The 25,944-nt window shown below is 40.1% G+C and overlaps 1 protein-coding gene across 1 annotated transcript in view; it reads left to right on the top strand.

Moving 5' to 3' along the window:
* The first annotated feature begins 2,635 nt into the window (after positions 1-2,635).
* Aifm1 (apoptosis inducing factor mitochondria associated 1) overlaps positions 2,636-25,944 on the top strand; it is a 37,647-nt gene continuing 14,338 nt past the window's right edge. The window contains exons 1-6 of the mRNA XM_034485859.2: positions 2,636-2,873; positions 11,666-11,808; positions 17,123-17,222; positions 19,018-19,142; positions 19,265-19,395; positions 21,585-21,675. Of these exons, the coding sequence (XP_034341750.1) occupies positions 2,771-2,873; positions 11,666-11,808; positions 17,123-17,222; positions 19,018-19,142; positions 19,265-19,395; positions 21,585-21,675 (693 nt within the window). The 5' untranslated portion in view covers positions 2,636-2,770. The remainder of the gene's footprint in view (positions 2,874-11,665; positions 11,809-17,122; positions 17,223-19,017; positions 19,143-19,264; positions 19,396-21,584; positions 21,676-25,944) is intronic.

The following is a 25,944-nucleotide window of genomic DNA, read 5'->3' as shown; positions in this document are numbered from 1 at the left end:
AAGTCAGGAGGTGGTGGCACAGGCCTTTAATCCCAGCAGAGGCAGGCAGATCTCTGTGAATTTGAGGTTAGCTTAGTCTACAGAGCAAGTTCCAGGATAGCCAGGGCTATATGGAGAAAAAGCCTTTCTCCAAAAATAAAAGTCACTCATGAGGGCTGGAAAGATGGCTCAGTGGTTGTTCTTGCAGATGACTGAGGTTTAATTTTTTTTTAATTTTTTTTACATCTACATAGCCAGCTATACATAACTGATGTTATGAGGGCACCATAAATGCAAGCAAAACAGTCTTTTGCCATTTGTTTTTTATTTTTGATTTTTTGTCTTTTTATTAATTTTTATTTATATGAGTACATTGTAGCTGTGTTCAGACACACCAGAAGACGGCATTGGGTCTCATTACAGATGGTTGTGAGCCACCATGTGGTTGCTGGGAATTGAACTCAGAACCTCTGGAAAAGCAGCCAGTGCTCTTAACCACTGAACCATCTCTCTAGCCCCACCATTTGTTTTTAAGACAGAGTCTATGTGGTCCTGGCTGGCTTCCAACTCACAGAAATTCTCCTGTATCTGTCCCCCTAGTGTTGTGATTAAAGGCATATTCATTCTCTCTCTCTCTCTCTCTCTCTCTCTCTCTCTCTCTCTCCCTCTCCCTCTCCCTCTCCCTCTCCCTCTCCCTCTCCCTCTCCTCCCTCTTCCTCTCCGTCTCCCTCTCCCTGTCTCCCTCTCCCTGTCTCCCTCTCCCTCTCCTTCTCCCTCTCCCTCTCTCTCTCTTACCGAGATTTGTAGCCTCAGCTTTCCCTCAACTCACTAAATAGCTGAGGATGACCTTGAACTCCTGATCCTCCTATCTCTGCCTCCCACATGCTGTCATTATAGGTAGGTGACTCCACTCTTGGCTTCATTACTTGCAATTTTAAACACTGATCTAATCTGCTGAACAGATAATGAAACTTTGGATATTTTCATGCACTGAATCCTGCTTTCTGGGTTAAACTTCCTAAACTATGCTTTTGTAATTGTATCCCCTATTCCCTTCCACGAAGATTTAAAAAAAAAAAAAGAAATTTCATCATTTTCAAAGATTAGGGCCAAATTCATTTGACAAGTTTGGCTCCATTCCACTTGCTGTCCTTATCACTACTTCCTAATACAGCAAGTCTTTTGTTATTGTCTCCTGAAAATGGACTGAACTTTATTTATGATTTTCTTTATTTAAAACTTTGGAGGGTAATTATGTATGGTGCTTCAAACTGAAAAGAGGACCTTGGAGTGTTTAGCAAACATCCTGCCTCTGAGGTATACTCCCAGCCTTTCAGTGTTGTTTTGAAACAGTCTATGATGCTCGGGTTGGTCTCTCATTTTAATTAAGTTCCATGAGCTGAGAAATTATAGGTTTCCATCCTTAAGTCCAACTGTCTCCAGGCCAGTTGAAGTCAACTGGGTGACTTGTCCAAGTAGCAGAGAAAGGATTCAACCTAGGTTCCTATGGAGTCCAGGTCAACATGTTTAAACCCTAAAATTATTACTTTTGGCCTCAATGTATTTACCCTCTGAACTATTATTCTATCTCTTTCACCAGTGATTCTGTCCCAAACTGCTTACTTGTAGTGGCTCTATGGTAGATATCATTTAAGTGACTAATAGATCCCATTCTCTCAGCTAAACAGTGATCACCTTCCATTTTATATGCACAAAACCCTCTTAAATAGTATTGTTCAGTAACAGGGGACAGGGCCTTTTCACCACGAAGCCTTGGCTACCTTGATATAAACCAAGCTGGCTTCAAATTTACTTGCTGTCCTCCTGTCTCTGCCTCCCCAGTGCTGGGAGTACAGGTGTTAGTCCACTACACACAGCTTTTGTAAATATTTAATATGCAATTCAAACCTCCCACAGGAGAGCAAAATACCTACTTTCTCTCAGTTCCCACTCTGTGTCTCCCACAACTTTCTAAGTCCTGCTTAGGATTTCTTTCACAGAAAAATCTGTGAGGTACAAACTTTTTTTTTGTCAGCTTTCTCTTCTCAAGCACGAAAGCCATAATAGCGCGAGACAATCCACTGTCCTTGGTGCAGCATGTTTTAAGTGATAACGGGGATATAACACGGGAAGTACACGCCCCACTCCACCCCACCTCCAAAAAAAAAAAAAGGCTGCTCAAGATGGAATTTATTCAGGATTCAGGAAGTCGGATGTGATGACTAAGACTTGGGAAGACTAGAATTGGATCACAGAAAGAGATTCAGAAAGGCTTAAATGCCGGCTAGCTAGTTGCCTAAAACACACACTAACAGAAAGTAAGATTCTGGGGTCGGTTTTTGTGACATGCTATCAATTCCCTTTACCTACACAGTGGCAGCACCACCCATTGCCTCCGGGCACAAGTCTCCCTTGAACATGTTTCCTCCTAAGCGGCTCAACCTAATACAGCGCCACTAACTCCTGGAAACTTGAAAATCCGGAGGCGGGGCCCGCAGCTTTGCAGAGCGCGTGGGCAGCCGGACGCATGCGCTGACCTCCTCATGTGGAACCAATTGCAATGCGGCGCTGAGTATTACGCCTGCGCAGTAGGTCTCCAGCCTCAGTGCCTTTTTCCCGGCTCTAGCGGGCCGGTTTCTCTAGCCAATGTCCACTCGGGGCTGGGAGGAGGAGCCTGCGTAGTGTGCGTGTGACGGGAGGGGGAGCGGACCCGAGCCCGTGGTGGTTGACCGTTCGACGGTGGGTGCAAAGAAAAGGAAGGAGCGGGAGCTTCCGAGGAGCGGTCGCCAAAATGTTCCGGTGTGGAGGCCTGGCGGGTGCTTTCAAGCAGAAACTGGTGCCCCTGGTGCGGACGGTGTGCGTCCAGAGGCCGAAACAGAGGAACCGGCTTCCAGGTGACTAGCTGACCCGTCCCAGGCAACCCCTTACCCTACTTCAAAGTCCAATGGCCTAGGTGCCATAGGCTCCCCATCCCTCGCAGAGCTCCCCTATCCTTCACAAAAACTTTTCTTTCACAGTAGCAAGACTTCCAAATTGGCGGGATATGAACCCAAGAGTTTACAAGCTGAGGAATAGGCACACTTACGCCGGCCTGACCTTCAAGAGATTTGAACCCCAGAAGTCAGCATGAGGCCTTCTCCTGGGAGGCTTTGCGATTTGGGGGTAACAGAACGCTTGGCCAAACCATATTGCCCATCTTTTGCTACCTTGCTTTTTTTTTTTTTTTTTTTTTTTTTAAAGCATTGAGGTCAGATGGATGTCATTTAGTGGTTGAGACACAGTCACAAGTTTCTCCTGTAAATCAGATTATCTGCTCTACCTCCCAAAACTCCACATGAGAGCTGTATATTTGAATGCCCTATGGTGTGGAAACGGTGATATCGCCAGTAAAAACTCAACTGTACACCAGACAGCAAGAGAATTAGCTCAGAATCGACTTAAGATGACCAGACAGTTCAGTTCCTGGTGGTCTTACACGCTTCGATGAACGTTTTTTAGAATACACTGTGTTTGTTCTCTGGGAAGTTGTCTCATCAAACTTTAGAGCTGGAAGGGATTTTGTGGTAAACACCAACCCACACATTTTATGGATAATAAACTGAGGAACAGAGAGGTGAAATTACTTGCAGAAGGTCACATAATTAGTAGGTGGAGCTGAAGCTACTCTGTCAGTCTCTAGGCCCCTAACCCTATTGCTACACCCCAATCCTGCTTCCTAAAGTTTGACCTGAAACAGTTAAGAATGAATTAGCTTCTCTTTCCACTAATTAGACCACTGTGTTTCCGATATCCATGGGTTTAGCTGAGCATGGTTTGAGTCCTCTTCTTTTCTACCTATACAGATTTGTGGGAATGAATGACCCCTTTCTTCAACGTGTATTTTTAAATCAACATTTTTTTAAAAATCATCATAGAGTAATTACATTTATAATAACAAATGCCACTCTTGAGTCTTTTTTGATGTGCAGATGCCTTTTGTGTAGTTTAGGAACAAAAGAAGTGGAAAACACTTTTTCATCCTTAGGACCTTTGCAAATGGGTCCACTTGGTGGAATCAAAAATAGTTCTAAATGGGTGTTATCTGCTGGGTGTGGTGACATATGACTTTAATCCTAGGACTCTGGAGGCAGAGACAGTAGATCTCAGTGAGTTCAAGACCATCCTGGTCTACATAGCAAGTTCTAAGCCAGTTGTGGCTATATAGTCTTAAAAAAGTAAATGTTCTCTCAGTTATCTCTTAGAATTTCTGTTTTAGAAAAAAAACCCACCTCTAGGTTTCCTAAAAATCCAGTGAATAGAATTATAATTTCTGTGAGTCCTGTGTGTGGAAATGGTGGTGCTGTGTGTAAATTGCGGAGAAATATTTTAAAATTTAGATAACCGCTATGCACTTATTTTGCTCAGTACATAGCTTTTTTTAAAACCAGAATTCTGGTGGCTAACCAAATGTTCTCATCAATTATATATTCATTTGATTATAATATCAGACCTATGGAAAAATACAGATTGAATTGCTTTTTCCCCAGTGCATGGTTTGTTTGAAGGGCTCTCCTGTAGAAAATACCATGACTTCCTGACATACCTATTCATCTTTTTGCACACACTTCTTTGTCCATGCACCCAGAGTGTGCCATCACCTGCTTTAAAAATGAGTGGGGGTAGGGATACAATTTCCAAAAGAAATTATGATAATTTCATTGTAGGAATTAATGTCTTATGGCTCATTTGCCAATAGCCTTTATTCTGATTTCATTTTCCCATAGCAGCATCTGCCACATATTTTCACAGAGATGGGCAAGAGACAAGGTTTATACCACTTTGCCCTCTTTTATCCCCTCCCCCCCAAATGCTTTGCCAGGTTGTTAGCAATCTTCCTTCGTTGCTTTTATTTTTCTTGTTTTAGTGAACCTTGAGCCTGCATTGAAACTGTGCCATCTACGTCTCTCTCACCATTTTAGGTTTATTTCCATTACACTTTGCTTTTTGTCTTGAAACCTCAGTACCTGCTGCTCTGCTTTATTTGGATTTTCTGTCTCTTTCTAGAAATGACTAAAGGTAACTAAGTCACAACTCTGTGTCTGTATCTATTACTGGGCAGCAGAAGGGGTTGCTAATAGATTATTTTGTGTTCTGTAATATTTTATTTATTCACCAAGCATTATACTGCCTATTGTGACCAAACTGATCACTTAACTCCCTCACCTAAGGTTCAAATATTTAAATATTTTTCTTTATTTGGAATCATAGCATCTTTTTTTGATACAGAGTCTATTATGCTGCCCTGATTGTCCCAGAACTCACTGTGTAGACCAGGCTGACCTCATAGAGGTCTGCCTAGATCTGCCTTCTCAGTGCTAGGATTAAAGATATTCACCAATAGCTTGTCTTGAATCTTTGCATCTTTAAAGAAGAAACTGAGCTCCTTGTGACCTAGAATCCTAGATTGTGGATACTGCCAAATGGCACATTGATATTTTGAGACAAGATCTTGGTATGTATTCCAGTTGTTACAACTCACTGTGTAGCTAAGTATAACCTTGATCTCATGATCCTTCCTCTGTCTTAGCCTTTAGAGTTCTTAATTGTAGGTCTGAGCCACTGTGCTTGTAGCATCTTTTTAAAGCCTAGTTGAGTCTTCTGTACTCAACCTGCCTAGTCAAGGCTTTCCAGAAGAAAATCTTTGACAGGACAACTTTTTCTCTAAGCAGTTAATAAGTTGGATTTTTTTCTAATGTTTTGAGGGAGTTGTTGCATGTGTTAACATTTTTTTTTTTTTTTAGATTATGCTTCTGAAAGTTGCCTAGTTTTATGAATTGAGTAAAGGACAAACCCCACTTTTACTCCAGGATCTGCAAGAGACTCTTGCTTTTCTCTTTTACCAATTTAAGAATTAAGAAAGACAAACTCGGCAACTTTGGTTCTCTTTTGATTTGCTTTGAAGTTATTTTCTCATATTCAGAATTAAATAGGTACTTTTCTGTCCTAAGCCCAAGAACTGGGAGTTTTGACCTACCTGTTCTTGTGTCCCAAACATTCTGTACAATTTCTGGTACATACTGAGTTCTCAGTAAAGGGCTTCTTTTTTTTTCCTTTTTTCCTTTTTTTCTTGTTATCTAAAGCATTTTTTTCTTTTGTGCTTCTTGTAAGAATGATTCACATGGTACTATAGTTAATCATTTTTTATTATTAATTTTATTTTTTTAGTCCAGTCATTGCCCCCCTCCAAGTCCCCACTCCCATAGTTCCTCATCCTATTCCTCCCCCCCCCCCCCCCCGCCTTCAAAAGGATGCCCCCACCACCAGACCTAACCCCTCCCTGGGGCCTCAAATCTCTCAAGGTTTAGGTGAATCTTCTCCCACTGAGGCCAGACCAGGCCTCAGACCAGCCTGTGAATGCTACCTGCTTGGTGGCTCAGTGTCTCAGAGATCTCAGGGAATAGTTATCATTCTTATTTTTCTAAAATTCCAGCAAGGCTCGATACTTTTTCAAAGGCTCATAAAGTTAAATAGCTGATGCATTCTTTACAGAAAGGTATCTAGCTACAGTAGGCACTTTGAATAGACTTTGTTTTATCCATGTTGAAAAAATTAATTTGATGTTTAGGAATCAAGTTTTAAGAGCATATAGACTTCTTAATAATTTGGGATTACTAAGTGTCTCGGTGTATGAATGTGTTTCTAGAAAAGGCTGGGAGTGTGGATAATAGAAAAATTCAAAGGCTCCAAAAATGAGCTTGCTGGCTAAAGTATTACCCTCGTGATACTCTGTGGTACTTAAATTTACCAATTTTTCTACTAAGCAACATGAAATTAATGAGATCTGGTTAGAAATCTTCTCAAAGAATTTTTTTAATGTTTAGTCAATGCCAGAGTCATGGTTCATACCTGTGATCTCAGTAGGAGGATTGCCAAGATTTTGAGGTTAGCCTGTGCTACTTAGTGAGTTCCAACCCTGCCCAATCTAGAATGTGAAACCATGTCTCAAACAAACAAAACAAATAGAAATGAATGTCTAGTCAAAGTACTGGGGAGGCTTAGGTAGGGGGATTCTGAGTTCAAAGCAAGTCAGGACTTCATAGCAAATTCTCATCTCCTAAAGAAAACAACAAAAGTTTGGTAAATACCAATCAAATTAGAAAAAATTTCTGAGCTGGGTAGTGGTGGTGTACGCCTTTAATCCCAGCACTTGGGAGGCAGAGGCAGGTGGATTTCTGAGTCCGAGGCCAGCCTAGTCTACAGAGTGAGTTCCAGGACAGCCAGGGCTACACAAAGAATCCCTGTCTCGAAAAACCAAGAAAAAAGAAAAAATATCTGTTTCTCTTTCATTGTTTAGCAACATATATTAAACCAGGGCCAAGTGGCAGTGTACAGCTTTAATGCCAGCACTCTGGATATTGAGACAGACAGATTTCTGAGTTCAGGGCCGGCCTGATCTACATAGCAAGTTCTGGGCCAGTCAGGACTACATAGTGAGACCCTCACTCTTAAAATATTATTTTCTACAGTGTATCAGGAAAGTTATTACATAAGCAGAGATTGAGTTATTAGATTGCATTTTATGTGTACGTACAAAATCTGTTGCTGCAGAAAAACAAAAACAACTGGTACAGTAATGAGAAGTCTAGAGTAAGCTGCCTTCTCAGAAGACAAGTGGAGAGTCATTCAATTGTGGTCAACTGTTCCCTTGATTGCCTAAAAATGTAAAACTACAGGGAGAAGGCAGAGGAATAGTTTCATAGATCAAAATGGGGGACAGTCCCAGTGGTTTCAGAGTCTGACTCTGCAGAATTACCAGGTTTGATGCTAGCTAACATAAAAAAACCTCAAAAAAAGAAAAAGAAACAAGATAAACTTAGGGGTTTTATTTTTATAATTGACTATTACTTCTAAAAATTAAACCATTTTATTTCATGACGACAAAGAGTTCTAAGCCAGATAAGAAACAAGAAGAGTAAAGAAAAAAATGTATTTTCTTTCCTAGAGAGTGTAGGTTTAAAGACTCTTATTTATATTTCAGAAATTGAAATAGGACTATCATGCTCGTGTAACCCACATCCCAGTATGAAATTTCTGCATTTGGAAAGAGGCTACTTAAAATATTGTTTTAGATTTATTTTCTTTAACTTTATGAGTGTTTCGCTCCTAATTACATTTTTTAAAGTACCACAATATAATTTCTCTTTGATGTATTAATGGATTTGAGTGTAGATTGCTGCCCTATCCAGTGCCAGGTATATGTACTGTATATTTAAATCTGTTCAGAGTTCTAAAATACTTATGCTCCCAACAACTTTAATAAGATACTACAGACCTGGATTAGGCTTGTTAGCCCTTTGTGCCCGACACAGTGAAAGGAAAGGGAGAGTGTTGCATTTTCCTATCTCTGTAAGTTTATATAGGATACTACTACCAAAGCCTTTTCTTTTTTAATTAAACACTACTGGAAATAGACCCTAGGATTTTTGAACATGCTAGGTAAGTACCCTGTCTTGGAGGTGTGTCCCCAGCTCCTTAAAAAAAATTTTTTTTAAAAAAACCAGAAGGTCTCACTAAATTGACTTGACTGGTTTTGAACTCACTCTGTATCCCAGGAAAGCCTTGGATTTATGAATTTACCTCTGTCTCATGAATAGCTAAGATTGCAAGCCTGATCCACCAGGCCTGGCTCTGTTTGTTTGTATGCTTGTTTCATGTGTTCGTTTTGTTTTTTCTTAAGACCCTGTCTCACCATGTAGCTCTGGGTAATGCAGAACTCACTTTGTAGACCAGGTTAGCCTCGAACCAGGTTAGGTCTCCCTGCCTTTGCCTTTTAGGTGATGGGATGAAAGGCCCAGCCTTTTAAAGCCTAGTCAGGGTAAGAACTCATCTATCAGCCTTTAGACCTGTGGTTTTTCCAAGTAGTGTCCCTTTTACAAGGACATTCATCACTCAGGACCTTGTTAGAAATGGAGATAAGTACCCTGTGTACTACCCCAAGCCTGGAATTCTAGTACTCATCAGGCTAAGAGAGGAGGATTCCCCTGAGCTGCCTAGGGAGACTCTGAGTCACAAAATGAAAAAAGGCCTGTGAATGGCTTTATCAGTTACAGGCATTTGTTGCCAAGCTGAAAGACCCTGCATCCAGTGCTTAGAACCCACAATGGAAAGAGATAACTCAATCCTACAAGTTGTGCTCTGAAATCTTTGTCTAGTTGTACACATACACACATTCACACAAACTAAATAATGCAATTTTAAAAACAAAGCACAACATGCTATTAACATTAAATGCAAATTATTATGCCCTATCCAGAACTACCAGATCAAAAGTCCTGGGGGCAGGGACTGATCAGTGACCACCTCACAAATATGTCAGGGAATTGTGACATAGTTTGAAGTTTTGGGAACCACCATTTTCTTTTAGAGTATAGAACAGAGTTTATTTAGAGCATGGGAAGGGGAGTTAAGAAGGGAATGGAGACAGGGAAAGGGAGGGAGGGAGGGAGGGAAAGAAGAGGATCAGAGAGGGAGAAGGTATATAGAGAGAAGAGGGGCCAAACAGCCCCGGAAGCACCACTCTAGATCAACGTGTACATACTGCTACTACTCAACCAGATGTGGTCAGATAGTTCATACACAATTGAAGTAGATTTTACTTGTTGTTGTTGATGTATTTTATTGTTTGAGAGTTTCACTCTGTAGCTTGAGTTGGCCTAGAACTACTATATAGTCTGTCCTGTCTTTCAATTTAGGATTATCCAGCCTCACCCTCTCAAGTCCCGGAATTGAAATTGCAGGCATGACCTCCCCCCATGCCAAGGCTTTATTAATTCATTTATTTTTATAGTTTTTAGGTATTTTGAGCCATTTTCACACTGTAATCTATGCTGCAGCAAGCCTCCTGCCTCAGCCTCTGTAGTACTAAGATTATAGGTGTGAGCTACCATATACAGTGTTTATATATGTTTAAATGGCAAAGAAAACCTTAGTAATAAACAATTTATAATACTTAATAATTATTTAAAACTTAGATCTTAGTGGCTATAAATAAAGTTTTATCAGAACATAGACCTGGCCGGGCAGTGGTGCCGCATGCCTTTAATCCTAGCACTTGGGAGGCAGAGGTAGGTGGATTTCTGAGTTAGAGGCCAGCCTGGTCTACAGAATTCCAGGACAGCCAGAGATACACAGAGAAACCCTGTCTTGAAAAAAAAAACCTACATAGACCTGTGTATTTAGGGGGCTACTTTCATACCCAGCAGAATTTATTGTTACAGAGACCAGACAGCTCACAAAGCTGAAAATAAAATCACCATTCTAAGTTAGTAGTGAACACCCATATGAAATAATCTGAGAAGGTTCTAATGACAGGCCTCATCTGAAAATGTTAGTATCCACTGGTGGAAAAAAAAGAAATCTGGAAGTGTTTCACATTTTCATGTTCATAGTATGTTATGGTTATATGATTGTTACTTAGCATTACTTAGTTGTACATAAGAATGACTGTATTATCTTGAAAGACAAATCATACAATATTGGCCAACACTTTAGTTTTGTCATTCTGGAATATATGTTAAGTTCTTCAAAATTTGTGAGAGATTAAGTTCATTATGAAATTTTCGTTCTGACTTCCTTCTGATAGTTAATGTTTCTTTCTTCTAGGACACATTACTTTTCACACAAGACAGAACTGTGTGTTCCAGGGTTGTAATTAAGCAAGGTTTGAGCCTGGTAGATTGTTTTTGAAATGGGTATCATAATGTCCCAGCTAGCCTGTGTCAATTTTGTATATTTTTTGCCTTCTGTATCTGTTGGTTCTACATCCATGGATTCGGCCAACCAGTAAACAAAAGTATTTTTAAGCCAGACATGATGATATACACTTTAATCCCATCACTTGGGAGACAGAGGCAGGCTACTTAGCAAGCTCCAGACTAGCCAGGCTATTTGTGAGGCCCTGTTCATAAAAAACAAAAGGCAATAAAACTAAATAATAAATAAATAAATAAATAAATTTCTGTACTGAACATGTACAAGCTTTCTTTATCTTTTATTTTCTGGTTGTTTTCACTAAGCAATATAGTATAGCAGCTACTCACATTGTATTAATGATTATAAGTAATTCAGAGATGGTTTGAAGCATATGTGACAATAAGCATAGTTTTATGCATATTCTACACCATATTATATAAGGGACTTGAGCATATGTGAATGTTAGTTCCTTCTGGGGATTTGGAATCAAAGCTCCACAGATACTGAGGGATGGCTGTTTACTAAATAGGTTATCTCAGTGTTTACTGCATTGTAAAGATTTGTTGAACTGCTCTTTTGTTGTTGTTGTTGTTGTTGTTAACCAATTTCCTGGGAGCTGTGGATGTCCTCATTGAATAACATGCAAATTATATTCTTAAGAACTCTAACAGAAAAGCTGGGTATGGTAGTTTAGGCGTAGTATTATTACAAGTTTGATATCAGCTTGGGCTGTAAAACAGAACCCTGCCTCAAAAAAGAAGTCTGATAGCCAAAGGTTGGACATAAGTCTGTAGTATTTATGTGTACAGTTTTGGTTATATTTTTCTTGGTCATAGAACAGTGAACATCATGTACCAAAGTATAATTTTTTATTTCTATAATGCATTGATATTTAATCATAAACATGTGTTAACTATTCTGTTTGTGTGTGTGTTAACAAATTGTGTTCCTTTAGGCAACTTGTTCCAGCAATGGCCTGTTCCTCTAGAACTCCAGATGTCAAGACAAATGGCTAGCTCTGGTTCATCAGGGGGCAAAATGGATAATACTGTGTTAGTCCTTATTGTGGGCTTATCAACAATAGGAGCTGGTGCATATGTAAGTAAAAAAGCAGCTTGTGTAGAAAAGCTGCCAGACAGCTCCCATTGATTGACTCAGTACTCTGCTTTAAAACTTCTGCAACTAATTCTGCTTTCTCCTGTAGGAAAAGTTGCAAAGGCCCTTTTTAAAGTGTTTATGGGAGCCCATGTGGGGAATGACTGATAGTGTTGACTGAATTTTCTTCTTTTTACTTGTCTTTTTATTATTTGCATGAAAACTGCTGTGTTTCCTTAGTCTTGACTAACCCACAAAATTACACTTGTTCTCTTGATTGTGATGAAGTAACCTGTAAACAAAGTCAAAATTCACTGCAGCTCCTAAGCACAATATTAATTAATATTATCTAATTTGTCAATTTTTAAAAGATATTTTTTCTTAGCTTGAGTTTAAATGAACAGCTTTCAAAAAAATATATTCTAAGCATACTTAAAGGAAAACTAAATCCCTGGATCCTATTCAAAGACCAAGTTCTAGAAATGTAGAACGGCATTTTGGGGAGCTTAATTGCTTCATACTGTTAGCACAAGTACATCTCCCTAAATGGCCTGATCATCCTAGCAGGTCACAGAGAACTTCTTCTGTGGGGTTTTTTCTTTTAACTTGGCAGAGTGTACTGTAAGGTTGAGTGACTTTACTTTGATCATGCCTACCAACATCTTGATCAAAGAAAGCTGCATACTAAGAACAGAAAGTCAGATGCCACTACAGTCTTAGTTCTTTCTCTGCTGATAATAGTAAAAATTAGTTTTGTTCCTCTGGCAATAGGTTGGGGCGGGGGCATGAAGATTATTTGAAGTTACCCATATCCTCATACCTTAACCTCACTCCAAAGTGCACAAAAGGAGTAGCCAGCTCCTGTCAGTTGTAAGTTAGATCAGAGCAAGTTATAGAATAATTCTGCTTGATAACACATTTCGACAAGAGAGGCATTCTCCTCCAATCCTGAAGCAGCTTTTACCTTTATTTCTTTTTCATTTTTTTAGCACAGTAACCAAAATGCTTCTCTGCATTTGCATTAAATGTTCACTCATTAATACTTAGCTTTTTCTATTTCTTTTTGTCTCCTTCTTGGCTGTATGTTTACCTACAGTTGTGCAGTGTCATCTCCTAGGATCCCCTTCTAGATCCCTAGCGTCTGCAGGTGCTTCTGGGAAAGATGGCAGCAGCCTAGTATACTTCTTAATTGTAGGAGCAACAGTGACTGGGGCAGGAATTTATTATGTAAGATGCTTATGCTAAAATATGTTTGGGGATAGGGTGGGTAAGACCATGGTACTAATAATAACTTGGTTCATAGGATACAGTAAAGTATTCACAGCATGTGCGTTCTATAGACATTTGTTAAAGGGACATTGTCAGTCACTAGAAAGTCCTCAGATCTTATTTTTCAAACCATTGAAATTATATTAGATCAGTTCAAACCCATAAAGTTACAACCTTTTTTGAAACTTTTTTCAAATTCATGCTTCTTTTTATGCTGCTGAAGTATATTGTGCTTTAGTGCTGCATGTCTAACAAGACAGTCTCAGGAAATGCTGGATAAACAAAGAAGGGGAACTTGAGCACCTTTACTTTGAATCATTTTAGCTAAAATGTAATTTTTCTGTTTTGTGGCAAGCAGTCAACTCAGCTTTTGCTATGAAAAGGCATTTTATTGGAATGCTTCTGAGGAGGTCCTCAAAGCCATAGAGGTTGAAGTATTTTCCCAAACCACCCACAGTCTACTTCAAACTAAATTCACTTGGCAGTGTCCCTTTTGTTACTTCTAATTTGGTCAAACAAGTGGCTGAAACATTCATGTAGGCTGATGTTTTGAACACCTCTCATCTGTGATTCAGATTCTACCTTCTAAGCCTTAACTTTTCCATTTCATGTTTTTTATATCTCTTCTACCCCACTTATTTAAAAATAATTTTAAAGTGTTTGCATTAGATATGTTAATAATGATTTAAATCTCTTAAACCTCTGGTTTGTGTTGCTGACCAGAGTTAGATGGCCCCCACAGAGTTAACCATACAGATAGATACTCTTGATGCCAAACCACAAGATGTGCCAGCCACTGTTGCTTTCTCCTGTCTTAGAAATATCTGCGAAACACAAATTTCTCTCAAGTCATTCAGTTAAATGCTTCATTGCCCTCTGTGTTGTAATAAACACTGGTTGTAATAAACCTATTATAATGGCTCCAGATTAAATGATAAGCTTTTGTCTACATTTATCAAACTAGTCTGTATACGTGTGTTTCAGGTTTTAAATAGTTGAAAACTTGCTATCAAGTGGCTTCATTTTTTTTTCCTCTGAAATTCATATTAGTCATAGGAGAAACTTAACTTAAAATCAGTGTCCAGATTTGGTGAGATTTCTATAGCTGCAAATTATATAAGGTTCAGGACTGATGGGATGGTCATTGGGTAAAGTGCCTGTGGCCATGCCTGACATCTGAGTTCAATCCCTAGGATGTAAGAAACACGATTCTTTAAAGTTGTCCTCTGACCTCCCGGTACACACTGGCACTCACATGTGAATATGCACATGCAAACATACAAGCAAATGCAATAAAATAATGTAGTGCTTATATTTGTTTCTTAGACTGTCATAGCCAAATACCACTAAATGGTTTTGACTGTAGGCATTAATTTTTTCAAATTCTGGAAGCTGGAAAGTCAGACAGGGTTAAATTTCTCATGAAGGTTTTCTTCATGGTGTGTATGTGGCCAGCCATCCACATTACTCTGTCCTCACATGGGGTCATGGGCATGTTAAATGTGAATTAGGTAGTGCTGATATCTCTTCCACTTTTTATAAAAGCTCTATCCAACTTGTCACCATTCCTGTCTCTGGATACTGTCATGTTGGCAGTTAGGGCTTCAGGATATAATTTGAAGAATTTAGTCCTTAACAGTATCCCTTCCACAACTTTTTTTTTATTTTAAGAAATGTTTTTAATTTGACTATAATTAATCCTTCAATAATTCCTATATTAAGTGTTCTTTATCGCCCTGGCCCTCTTTGTCCCAGGATGTGTAGTAAGGTATGCAGTTTAGGGGGTTGGAGGATGGCTCAACAGTTAAGACATTGGCTGTTCTTCTAGAGGACCCAGATTCAATTCCCAGCACCACATAGCAGCTCAGAACTCTGTAACTCATACCCTCATACACACATTGGAGGCAAAACACCAATGCCCTTGAAATAGAAATAAATAATAAAACAAGAGTTGCAGTTTATCTTGCAACCCATTTGTTTAGAAAGATGGTCTCTACTAATATTTTTCATAAATTTGTATAATTTCTTAGCCGGCATATATTTTCCCCTCTAATTGGAAATCTGTGTAAACTAGAAATACAGAAACCCTTTGGAAGATAGAATTTGTTACTTAGTGTATATGTAAACTAAGTTTTATTTTAGAACATTGAATCTAACCTTAATTTAGTCTGTTCCCACTAAACCATCCCTGCACCACTCTTTACATGCGAGAGCATCAGGAGGTGCAGAATGGCTTAGACCATTGGGATGACCCTCTCGATATGAGCATAGCTCTGGCCTGTTTCCTCTTCACTCCTCTGGATAAGATTAAACCTTCTGGTTTACTAACTAATCTCTCAGGGCTTAGGTCCCCCATTTTCAGCGTGTCACCTAATGACTTGCTCTATAAAGTGGTCATAAAAGTCTTTTTTTCTTTATTTTTATAAGGTATTAGTGCTCAAAACCGGGCCTTGTGCCAAACATTCTACCACTGAGCCACATCCCCAACCTCACAGGAATGAATATTCTTTTTTTTTTTTTTTTTTTTTTTGGTTTTTCGAGACAGGGTTTCTCTGTGTAGCCCTGGCTGTCCTGGAACTCACTCTGTAGACCAGGCTGGCCTCAAACTCAGAAATCCGCCTGCCTCTGCCTCCCAAGTGCTGGGATTAAAGGCATGCGTCACCACCGCCCGGCAGGAATGAATATTCTTAACAGTGTATTTTATGATACTTGGTTCTGATTGTCTTTATTTCTACAATTAGTCTGAGATTTCATTTGAGATATGGCCACTTAAATTTTTATCTTGTTGACCACTTGAGATACAAAAGAACAAAAAATTGTGATTAGAAGACATATTTGGGCTCTGTTAGTAGAGCCCTTGCCTAGCACATAGGTTTGGTCTCCAGAAGTGCATCTCATCATTCAGACAGACATTGTGGTGAATGCTTGGATCCCGGGATGTGAGAGATGGAGACAGCTCATGGTGATTGACCTTCAACTACATGAGGCCCTATCAAAAAGAATCATTCTTGTGTACTACTTCTTACATTTTAGTTAATTCATTAATCCTGCTTGGCTGTGATGGTGCATGGCTTTAATCCCAGCACTTGGTAGGCAGAGGCAGGAGAGTCTCTTGAGTTTGAGGCCACTCTGGTCTATAAAGGAAGCTCCAGAACATCCATGGCTACACAAAGAAACCCAGTCTCAAAAAACATCTTCATCAGTTTTATAGCTCTGGCTGTCCCATAGAGACCAGCCTGTCTATCGCTCCATGCCAAATGTTGGAATTAAAAGATACGCTACCATGCACAGCCCATTTTTATTTATATTTATTTATTGGAGGAATCTAATCAGGGACTCTATGTAGCCTTGGCTTTCCTGGGACTTTCAATCTTTAGACCAGACTGGCTTTGAGCTCAGAGATGTCCCTGCCTCTGCATCCCGAATGCTGGGATTAAAGACATTGTGCCATTCATTTTTTAAATGAATGAATGAATGCATGAATGAGTTTACTTTTGAGATTAAGGTCTCACTATGTACTCCCACTAGCCTAGAACTCATTACGTAGACTAGGCTGGCGTCCAGCTCACAGAAGTCTGCATGCCTCTGCCACCCAAGTGCTGGGATTAAAGATGTCATTACTTTTTTGAAAGTTTCTAATTAGGACTAGGGAATATAGCTCAGCAGCCTGATATGCATAAGGCCATAGGTAGTCTCTAACTTCTAAATATTTTAAAATTAATAAATCCTGCTGTTACCTGTTATAAACATGAACAACAGAAACTAGTCATAATTAATTGGAAAGTGTAGGAGAAAGTATGCTTGAAATAAAACAGTTTAGTGAAGATGATCTTTGACCCTTACTAAGTTCAGTGCTAGAGTGCTTGATTAGTATGCACGACGCTCTGGTTCCATCCCTAGTACTGAAAAAGTAAAATTTGCTTTAGTAGTTTTGGCATAAAGGAACTAAAGTCAATGTAGACAAAAGCTTCTCATTTAATTGAAATACTATTAGCTTATGGAGATAGGTGTGTCATGAAATAAACTTTCTCTGTGTTTGGGTCTACAGGCCTACAAGACTATAAAAGAAGACCAAAAAAGATACAATGAAAGGATGATGGGATTAGGATTGTCACCAGAAGAGAAACAGAGAAGGGCCATTGCCTCTGGTAAGGATTCCTCTGTGTCTCTTCTGTATGTCTTGAGATTAAGCAAGGGTAAGTGACTAAGTGACTAAGGCTGAGGTACTATGATTTGCTAATATCTTGTTGAAGTGTAAGAGTGTGAGATTATAAGCTTCTAGAAACTATGGTTTTACCCTCCAACAGGGAGTGATCTCCTTAAGTATTTGGTTGGCATTTTAAGTCTGAGAGTAAAATTAATTATTGTGGGTACCTCTCCTTTTTTCCATGTTGGATTTTTGTTGTTGTTTTATTTATATTCCAAATGTTACCCCACTTCTTGGTCCCCTCTCCAAGAGTTCTTAACTCCCCCCCCCTTTGCCTCTGAGAGGGTGCTCTTCCCCTGCCACCTTCACCCCCCCACATCCTCCTTCCCTGGGGCATCAATCTCTACAGGATTAGGCACATCCTCTTCTTGAGAGGCTAGACAAGGCAGTCCTCTGCTACATATGTGTCAGGGGCCTGAGACCAGCCTGTGTATGTTCTTTAGTGGCTCAGTCTCTGGTGGCTCAGTCTCTGGGAGCTCTCTGATGTCTAGGTTAGTTGACACTTTTGTTCTTCCTATGGGGTTGTCATCCCCTTCAGCTCCTTCAGTCCTTCCCTTATTTCTTCCATAGGGGTCCTAGACCTCAGTCCAATGGTTGGGTGTATCTGTATCTGTCTCAGTCAGCTGCTGGTAGAGCCTCTCAGAGGACAGCCATGCTAGGTGCCTGTCTGCAAGCACAGCATCGCATCAGTAATAGTGCTGGGGTTTTGTCTACCTATGGGATGGATCCCAAGTTGGGTCAGTCACTGGATGGCCTTTCCTTCAGTCTCTGCTCCATTTTTGTCCCTGCATTTCTTTTAGACAGGAATCATTCTGTGTCAAGAATTTTGAAGGTAGGTTGATGTAAGTTTGGTGGAAAAAACTACCGGAAAAGATAGGAAAGCCATTTTTCCAATGACTAAACCTTTTCAGTCACATTAATTCCCTTGAATCTTTGGAGGTTTGAGTTGTTATAGATGTGTTTTCCTGTAGCATAAAGCTCTAGCCTATTTGATTCACTTGGCTTTTCAAAGAATTTTTTAATCCTTTAGTTAGGCCTATAATCTGTGTAGGCGGTTTGTATTGCTTTTTTTCAGTAATGCCTCCTTCTTCATGAACATTGTATAATAATCCCCAATTGACCTCCTAGGTGTTTCCCCTTTATGCTAACAAAAGGTGCAACTGAACTTGATATTTTCCCGGTGGTCAGTAGAAAAATAATAAGGGCAGAAGCCTTTTAATGTATGTTTTCTAATATATTTGAAAAATAAATAGCCAGGTGTGATGATATATTTTTTAATACCAGCATATGGAAAGATTAGGCCAGCTGGGGCTACATAGTGAGACCCTATCTTAAAAGGGGAGGGATAAGGAAAAGACTACTCTTTAAGTAGGCTCTAGAGCCAGTGTAGACCTAATGAGTGAAAGACATTGCAACTCATCCATCCTCTTAAAATGTTTTTGCCACTGGTAAAATGAAAGGAATACTTGCTTTTTCCCCTTCCACTGTAATGTTATGAAGATTGGGGGGGGGGGGGTTTCCTTGTTTTTTTTTTTTTTGTTTGTTTTTTTTTCATTTCTTGCTGTCAAACTCAGAATCTTGGATATGATAAGCAAGCTTTACCACTGAGTTATAACTTAATCTCAATAAGTTTTTTGATTAATATAGGCGTGCTAAAGGAGTAAAATTTTGAAATAGTGTCAAAGAGTCATCAGAGCCTTTTAGAAGACTTACTCTGTTTGCTCTGTCTTTTACAGCTGCAGAGGGAGGCTCAGTTCCTCAAATTAGGGTACCAAGTCACGTCCCTTTCCTGCTGATTGGTGGAGGTACTGCTGCTTTTGCAGCAGCCAGATCCATCCGGGCTCGGGATCCTGGGGCCAGGGTAAGGTGCATGTTCTTTTGCTTGGCATAGAGAGTATAGTCTGCAACACCTAGTCAGTGGGAATGCTTTGACATTTTCCTCTTAAATTACTCAGCTCTGATAAGATCATTTTGTGTCTACAGGTCCTGATTGTATCTGAAGACCCTGAACTGCCATACATGCGACCTCCTCTTTCAAAAGAATTATGGTTTTCAGATGATCCAAATGTCACAAAGACACTGCAATTCAGACAGTGGAATGGAAAAGAGAGAAGGTGTGTTTCTCTACATAAAATGGGCCTGGCCATCATTTTTAGCTGAGCATGGGGAGCAGGTCAGGATTTTGTAACTGACCATGGATGATAAATTGGAAAGCTGTACATGGGAATCTGCTATTGTGCATACTTGATGAGGCTCAGAGACAACAGACCACAAAGAAAATTCTAACTTCTGTTCCCCCAGTTACCAACAGTCCAGTTTAATGCTGGACTGTGAAATATTAGGGTTCCTGGTTCTGGGACCTTTAGGTTAGATTTTTCTGTTGGATATTAGCTTAGTTGGTGTTGCCAGTTCTTTATAAATACCTAGGCATGTCACATAAAAGTAGGTGAAGCTAATTTTTGGCACTCTTACTTATTTTGTGGTATGTATATATGTATGTGTTCATATGCATACATACATTGAAGCAGAGGTTAACTTTTGGTGTCATTCATCAAGTGCCAGGTACCATTTTTTTTTTTGAGACAGGCTCTCTCACTGGTCTGGGACTCAACTAAATAGGTTAGGCTGGCTAGTCAATGAACATCAAGGATTTTCCTGCCCTTGCTTCCAGTGTTGGAATTAGAGGTACATGTCACCATGCCTGCTTCTTTATGTGGGTTCTGGGGCTAAAACTTAGTACGTATGCCTCTACAGCAAGCGCTAACTGAACTGTCTCCCTAGGCCACTAATGGCACTTTGACACTCTAGCCAGCATTCATAATTGTGGGGGCAGAGTGGGAAGACTATAATGAAGAGCCGCATCAGAATGTATACACAAACAACACTTAGAGCTAGCTGGGCATGATGGTGCATACCTGAGACCCTAGCACTGAGAGGATGAGGCAAGACAATCAGGAGTTCAAGACTAGCCTCTGAGTAACAAGAGTAACAGCCTCTGTCTCAAAGATACAAAACAAGCAAACAAAAACCCAAGTCTTGGAGCTATAGGCCCAGGAGCTTTTTTCTTCTAAATGATTCCTTAGGTCTCTCAATTTCAGTACTGTTCTTGGGACTCTAGTGTTTTTCTCTCTGGTGTTGAATTAAAATTTTACAAACCTGGGCCAGAGAGATGGGTCAGCATTTTAGAGCCCTTTTTGTTTTTGCACAGGACCCATGTTCAATTTCCAGCAGTCATGAGGTGGTTTCACCACCATCTATAACTCCAGTTCTAGGGGATAGGACATCCTTTTCTGACCCTTGGAAGCACAAACAGGCATGCAGGGAAAAGCATTCACAAACATAAATAAATCTAAAAAAATTTAAACACTAAGATGTGTTTCCCTCCCTCATCTTTACTGTCATGTTCTATTTTCAAACAGAATGCATACTTTCAACTGAGTTATCTCTGCTTACTATATCATAATTATTTACTTAGTCTTTTAAATTTTTTTATTTTTTTATTTTTATTTTATTTTATTTATTTATTTATTTATTTTTGGTTTTTCCAGACAGGGTTTCTCTGTATAGCCTTGGCTGTCCTGGAACTCACTCGGTAGACCAGGTTGGCCTTGAACTCAGAAATCCGCCTGCCTCTGCCTCCCAAGTGCTGGGATTAAAGGCGTGCTCCACCACTGCCTGGCATCTTTTAAATTTATATTCTCACTTTGTTGCCCTGGCTAGCCCCAAACTACTGGGTTCAAGCAATATTCCTCATTCTTCCTGAGTAGTTGAGACTCTAGATACATGCCAACACAGCAGCTAACTTGTTTTAGACAGAATCGTCTAGGAGCAAGATCTTGGTCCATTGACCAGCAACACCATTCTGAAAAATTAATGGGGGTCGATATGTGAAGCCAGGCTCCTTGAATGCCCTTATTCTTAATTCTATATCTAAAGTGTCATGCTTCTGCATCATTGATTGCTATTTGAGGCAACATACTTTTTTGGAGGTAAGGGCTGTCCTGTATAGCACATATCCCTCTTTCTAGCTACCAGATACAATAACATCCCCTTTTAAGTTGTAATCTAAAATGTCTCCAGAAATTGTCAAATGTCCTATGGGGCTAAAGTGCCCAATTGAGAACCATTGATCTATAATACTTCTCAATAAGCAGGTCACCACCAAGCTCTAGTGGCTAGAGACTTACTCTGAAAAAAAATGTGCCTGAATGTATTTTTCTTGATGGACATCATTTTACTAAAGCTATAGGGGGGACCTATAGCAGTTCCAGATGCTTATACTGTTCTCCTCTTCCCCATATAGCATCTATTTCCAGCCACCTTCATTCTACGTCTCTGCTCAGGACCTGCCTCATATTGAGAATGGTGGTGTGGCTGTCCTCACTGGGAAGAAGGTGAGCTCGTAGGCTGCTTTTTCTTTGGGACTCAATGTAGTTACCAACCAGCAAGTACAGTAGTGTGCTTTTCCATTTCAATCCATGTTTCCTCTCCCATTGTAGTTCAAGGAAAAGCCAAAGCATTTTAGGATTAATACTGTTTAGTGTTTCTGTCTAGGGAAAGCCCATAGCCAAGCCTAGAGGATGAAGTTACCTAAGCTTTGCTAGGGAAAGTCCCACTGTCAGATACTGAAATTGTACAAGCTCTTGCCACTTTTCTTTGTGCTTCTGCATTTTCCTCCTTCCTATTGTTTTCTTTACCTTTCTCTGCTCTTGCTGATGACAAGAGTTTAGACCAAATTTGCAGCATACTGCAGCACTTCAGTCATAACGCAGCATGGAAAATACTGTCGGATTTAACCATGGTGGTTGCCTAAGTAAGGAGAACAGTTATTGGAGGATGTTTGTGGAATCCCAGGAAGGCTTTGTAGTCTTGTTTTATTTGTTGTGTTGTCCTTTGTCAATGGGAAACAGGAGGCTATGTTTGTCAGCTAATGTCAGTGTTTCAATAGAGGGAGTGTGAAGGGGATGAGGAGCACAAATGGAAGATTCACCTGTGACCACTGCTTCCATAATAGAGCCGCAGAACGTGCTTAAGCTGGTCGTGAGATGTTATGTTGAATGTCCCTGATGTGAAACACAGGAGCCCTGTTCCCTAAGGGAGAACAGAAACAAGCAGGAGCACAGACAGATAATCATATCTCAGAAATGTCTAGGAGATGTGTGTGCTGGGAGCTAGTAGGAGGAAGAGTGTACAGTGCAGTAATGAATGCAAGGGAACTGTCCTGGAGAAAAATCTTATAGACCTAAAATCTTACTAAACTGTGTCTTTTAGCTTTATTTATTTTATTTTGTGTCTATGAGTGTTTGCCTGTATGTATGTATGTGTATGTGTGTGTGTGTGTATGTATGTATGCATACATAAACACATACATACAATGTGTGTGCCTGGTGCCCTTGAAAGTTAGAAGAGGGAACCTTGGATTCCCTGGAGCTAAAGTTATATATGGTTATGGGCCATCATTGTGGGTTCTGGGAACTGAACTGAGGTCCTTGACAAGAGCAAAATTGTCTGTTTCTTGGTGTGTGTGTATATATGTGTGAGTATGGTATGTGTGGGCGTAGTGTAAGGAGGAGGGTGTCACATGTCCTACTTTATTACTCTGCCTGATATATTCCTTTTGAACAGGGTCTCTTAGTGACCCTGAGGCTAGGCTGGTGGCCAGCAAGCTACAGTTATCCTCCTGTCTCTGTCTCTTCTCAGTGCTGCCTTTATAGATTTATACACTGCTCTGCCTGGCTTTTTTTAAATGAGTTTCAAGGAGTGTAGCTCATGCCCTCCGGTTCATACAACAAGTGTTCTTATCTACTGAGCCGTCTCCCTAGCCCTAGAGCAGAGAATATTAAAGAATGAAGAGGCATAGACTACAGAGGAACAAAGAACACTTGGAGAATAACATTTAAGGGAAGACGTAACATCATAAGCAAGTGCCCAGCAGTACAGAAAAGCACACTTAGTCCAAGGGAAAGAATCAGCTAGCTACTGATAATCAGAAACCTTGATGAGGGGACTGGGAATGTAGCTTAGGGTGGAATAGTTGTCTTGAATGGCTAAGGTGCAACTTGGCAAAAGAAATGAGAGATTTGAAAATAAGTATAAGACTTTACATTGTTGTTGTCAGGCTTCTTTTTTTCGAGGGGTGGTTTGCAACAAGGTTTCTGTGTCACCCTGGCTGTCCTGGAACCCGTTATGTAGAACAGGCTGGCCTTGAACTGACAGAGATCTACCTGCCTCTGCCTCCTAAGTGCTGGGATTAAAGAAAAAAATTTTTTTAAAAAATATTCAAGTTGGGAAGTAGCCAGAGGCAAACCTGAGAACTTTGACTAGGGACTAGTTCTGAAAAGCTTTTGCCATGTAGGAGAGCTTGAACTTTAGATACACTGGGGAGCTAGTAACACTTGGACAAAGATATCAAATACTTGAAGTGAACTTTAGATAATTACTATTGACTATGACATGATGCATTTCTGGGGAATACAACTAGATATGTGGGGGGGGGGGCAGAGAAATGGCTCAGCAGTTAAGAACACTGGCTTCTCTCCTAACAGAACTGAGTTCAATTCAAGGCATCTACATAGTGCCTCAAAACAATCCAGGCACACATATATGGTGCACATACATACATGCAGACAGAACACCCATCCATATAAAGGTTAAAAAAATGGTTTTTGAGACAGAGTTTCTTGGTGTAGCTTTGGCTATACTGGAAATCACTTTGTAGACCAAGCTGGCCTTGAACTCAGATATGTACCTGCCTTAGCTTCCTGATTGCTGAGATTAAAAGTATGTGCCACCATTGCCTAGCTATAAAGTAAATTTTATAAGTAGAGATAGACTATTTCAAAAATTATTATAGACAAAAAAATTATGACAGTTCACATTAGGATATGGTGGTGGTGATCAAGAAGATGAGGACTGTAAGGGATAACATATAGTACCTATTTTAACCTTGTTTTTATTTATTGATTTTATATATATGAGAACACTGTAGCTGTCTTCACACACACACCAGAAGGCGGCATCAGATTCTATCACAGATGGTTGTGAGCCACCATGTGGTTGCTGGGAGTTGAACTCAGGACCTCCGGCAGAGTGGTTAGTGCTCTTAACCACTGCACATTTCTCCACCCTCCTCCCTTAAAGATGGGTCCTTATGTAGCACAGAATGGTGTTGAACTTATGTAGCCAAGAATGACTTTGAACTCTGGTTCTCCGGCTTCATGTCCCAAGCCTCCACCTTCTAGGTGTGGAGGTTTATAGACATGACCACCACACCTGGTTTATTCAGTACTAGAGAGCAAATTCAGGGCTTTATGCATACTAAGCAAGCACTCTGTGCACTGAGCAGCATCCGCAGACCAGTGACTCTGAACTCCTTTTTACATTACTGGAGATTGAACCAAGGGCCTCCTGCATACTAGTCAGGCACTCTACTAGCTGAACTATATTCCCAGCCTTCCTGTTGGAATCTTATAAGCAAAGTTTTTAAAATGCTTTATGTTCATTATCTCTTACAGTTCTTTTGTCCTTACAATAATCTGACGATATACAAATTTCATTTCATAGAGAAAAAATTTTAATAAAGAAATTTTAAGTAACTGTCCTAAACTTAGTACAACTAATAAATGAGAGATAGAATATGAACCCAGGCTTATCTGACTAGAGAGGTGGAACCCAGAAATTCTAACCAGACCCCAAGCTCCTAATAATGTATTACTTCTTGTGTAGCACTGCATTAGATGCCCAGCATGGAGGAAAATACTTGATCAGAGTGAGGGCCATGCTTGAGGAATGTTTACAAGGCAAACATCCCTAAGGCTTGAAGATGGATTAAAAGGGGGAGATGGAGAGTAAAGAGACCTCTACTGGCCCCCAGCTCAGAAAAACAATGTAAGAGGAAGATCTGGTTTAAGGGGAAAGATAGGAAAAGATAAAAAATAAAAAAATCTGTTTGGATACCAGGCATGATAGTGGATGCCTTTAATTGCAGCACCTGGGATGCAGAAGTAGCTAGATGTCTGCAAGATTGAGAGCAGCCTGGTCTTCATAGAGAGTTCCAGGCTGGCTAAGGCTACACACTGAGCCCTTGTCTCAAACAACAAAAACAACAGAAAATAACTTAGAGAGATAAAAGGAAGCCTAGCATAAGAGCCAAGGTTTCAGGTACTTGGAAGAAGCAGAACATGACCCATAGTTTGACTATTACCAAGGAACTTGGTAAGGAAAGAACTATAGGTGTCCCCTTCTGGTGGTTTAGGTAACATTGCAAAGTTAAACTACCCTTTACTTTTTTGCATGTGTATATTCATGTTGACATTGTGTGTGCACATGCATGTAGAGGCCAGAGGTTGACATATGGAACCTCTCTCTACCCTGTTTACTGTGCCAGAGTTTCTTGTCGAACATAGGGCTTACTAGTTCTGCTAGTCTGCTAGCTGGCTCAGCCTGGAGATCCCCTGTCTCCACTTTGCTAGCACTGTGATTACAAGTGGGTGGCTACAACTACAAAGTTTTTATGTGGATATTGGGGTCTGAATTCTGTTCCTCATGCTTGCAGTTCCTTACTCAGTGAGCCATCTCCATAGCCCCTACACTATTGTTTCGTTCAATTTAAATGATCTAGAGGGGTAAGGTGCTTGAGGACCTGAGCTCAATGCCCAGAGCCC

This window comes from Arvicanthis niloticus, chromosome X (assembly GCF_011762505.2).
Source record: "Arvicanthis niloticus isolate mArvNil1 chromosome X, mArvNil1.pat.X, whole genome shotgun sequence".
NCBI lineage: Eukaryota > Metazoa > Chordata > Mammalia > Rodentia > Muridae > Arvicanthis > Arvicanthis niloticus.
The sequence above is the reverse complement of the archived record's forward strand: the minus strand, read 5'-3'. Positions and strand labels throughout refer to the sequence as shown.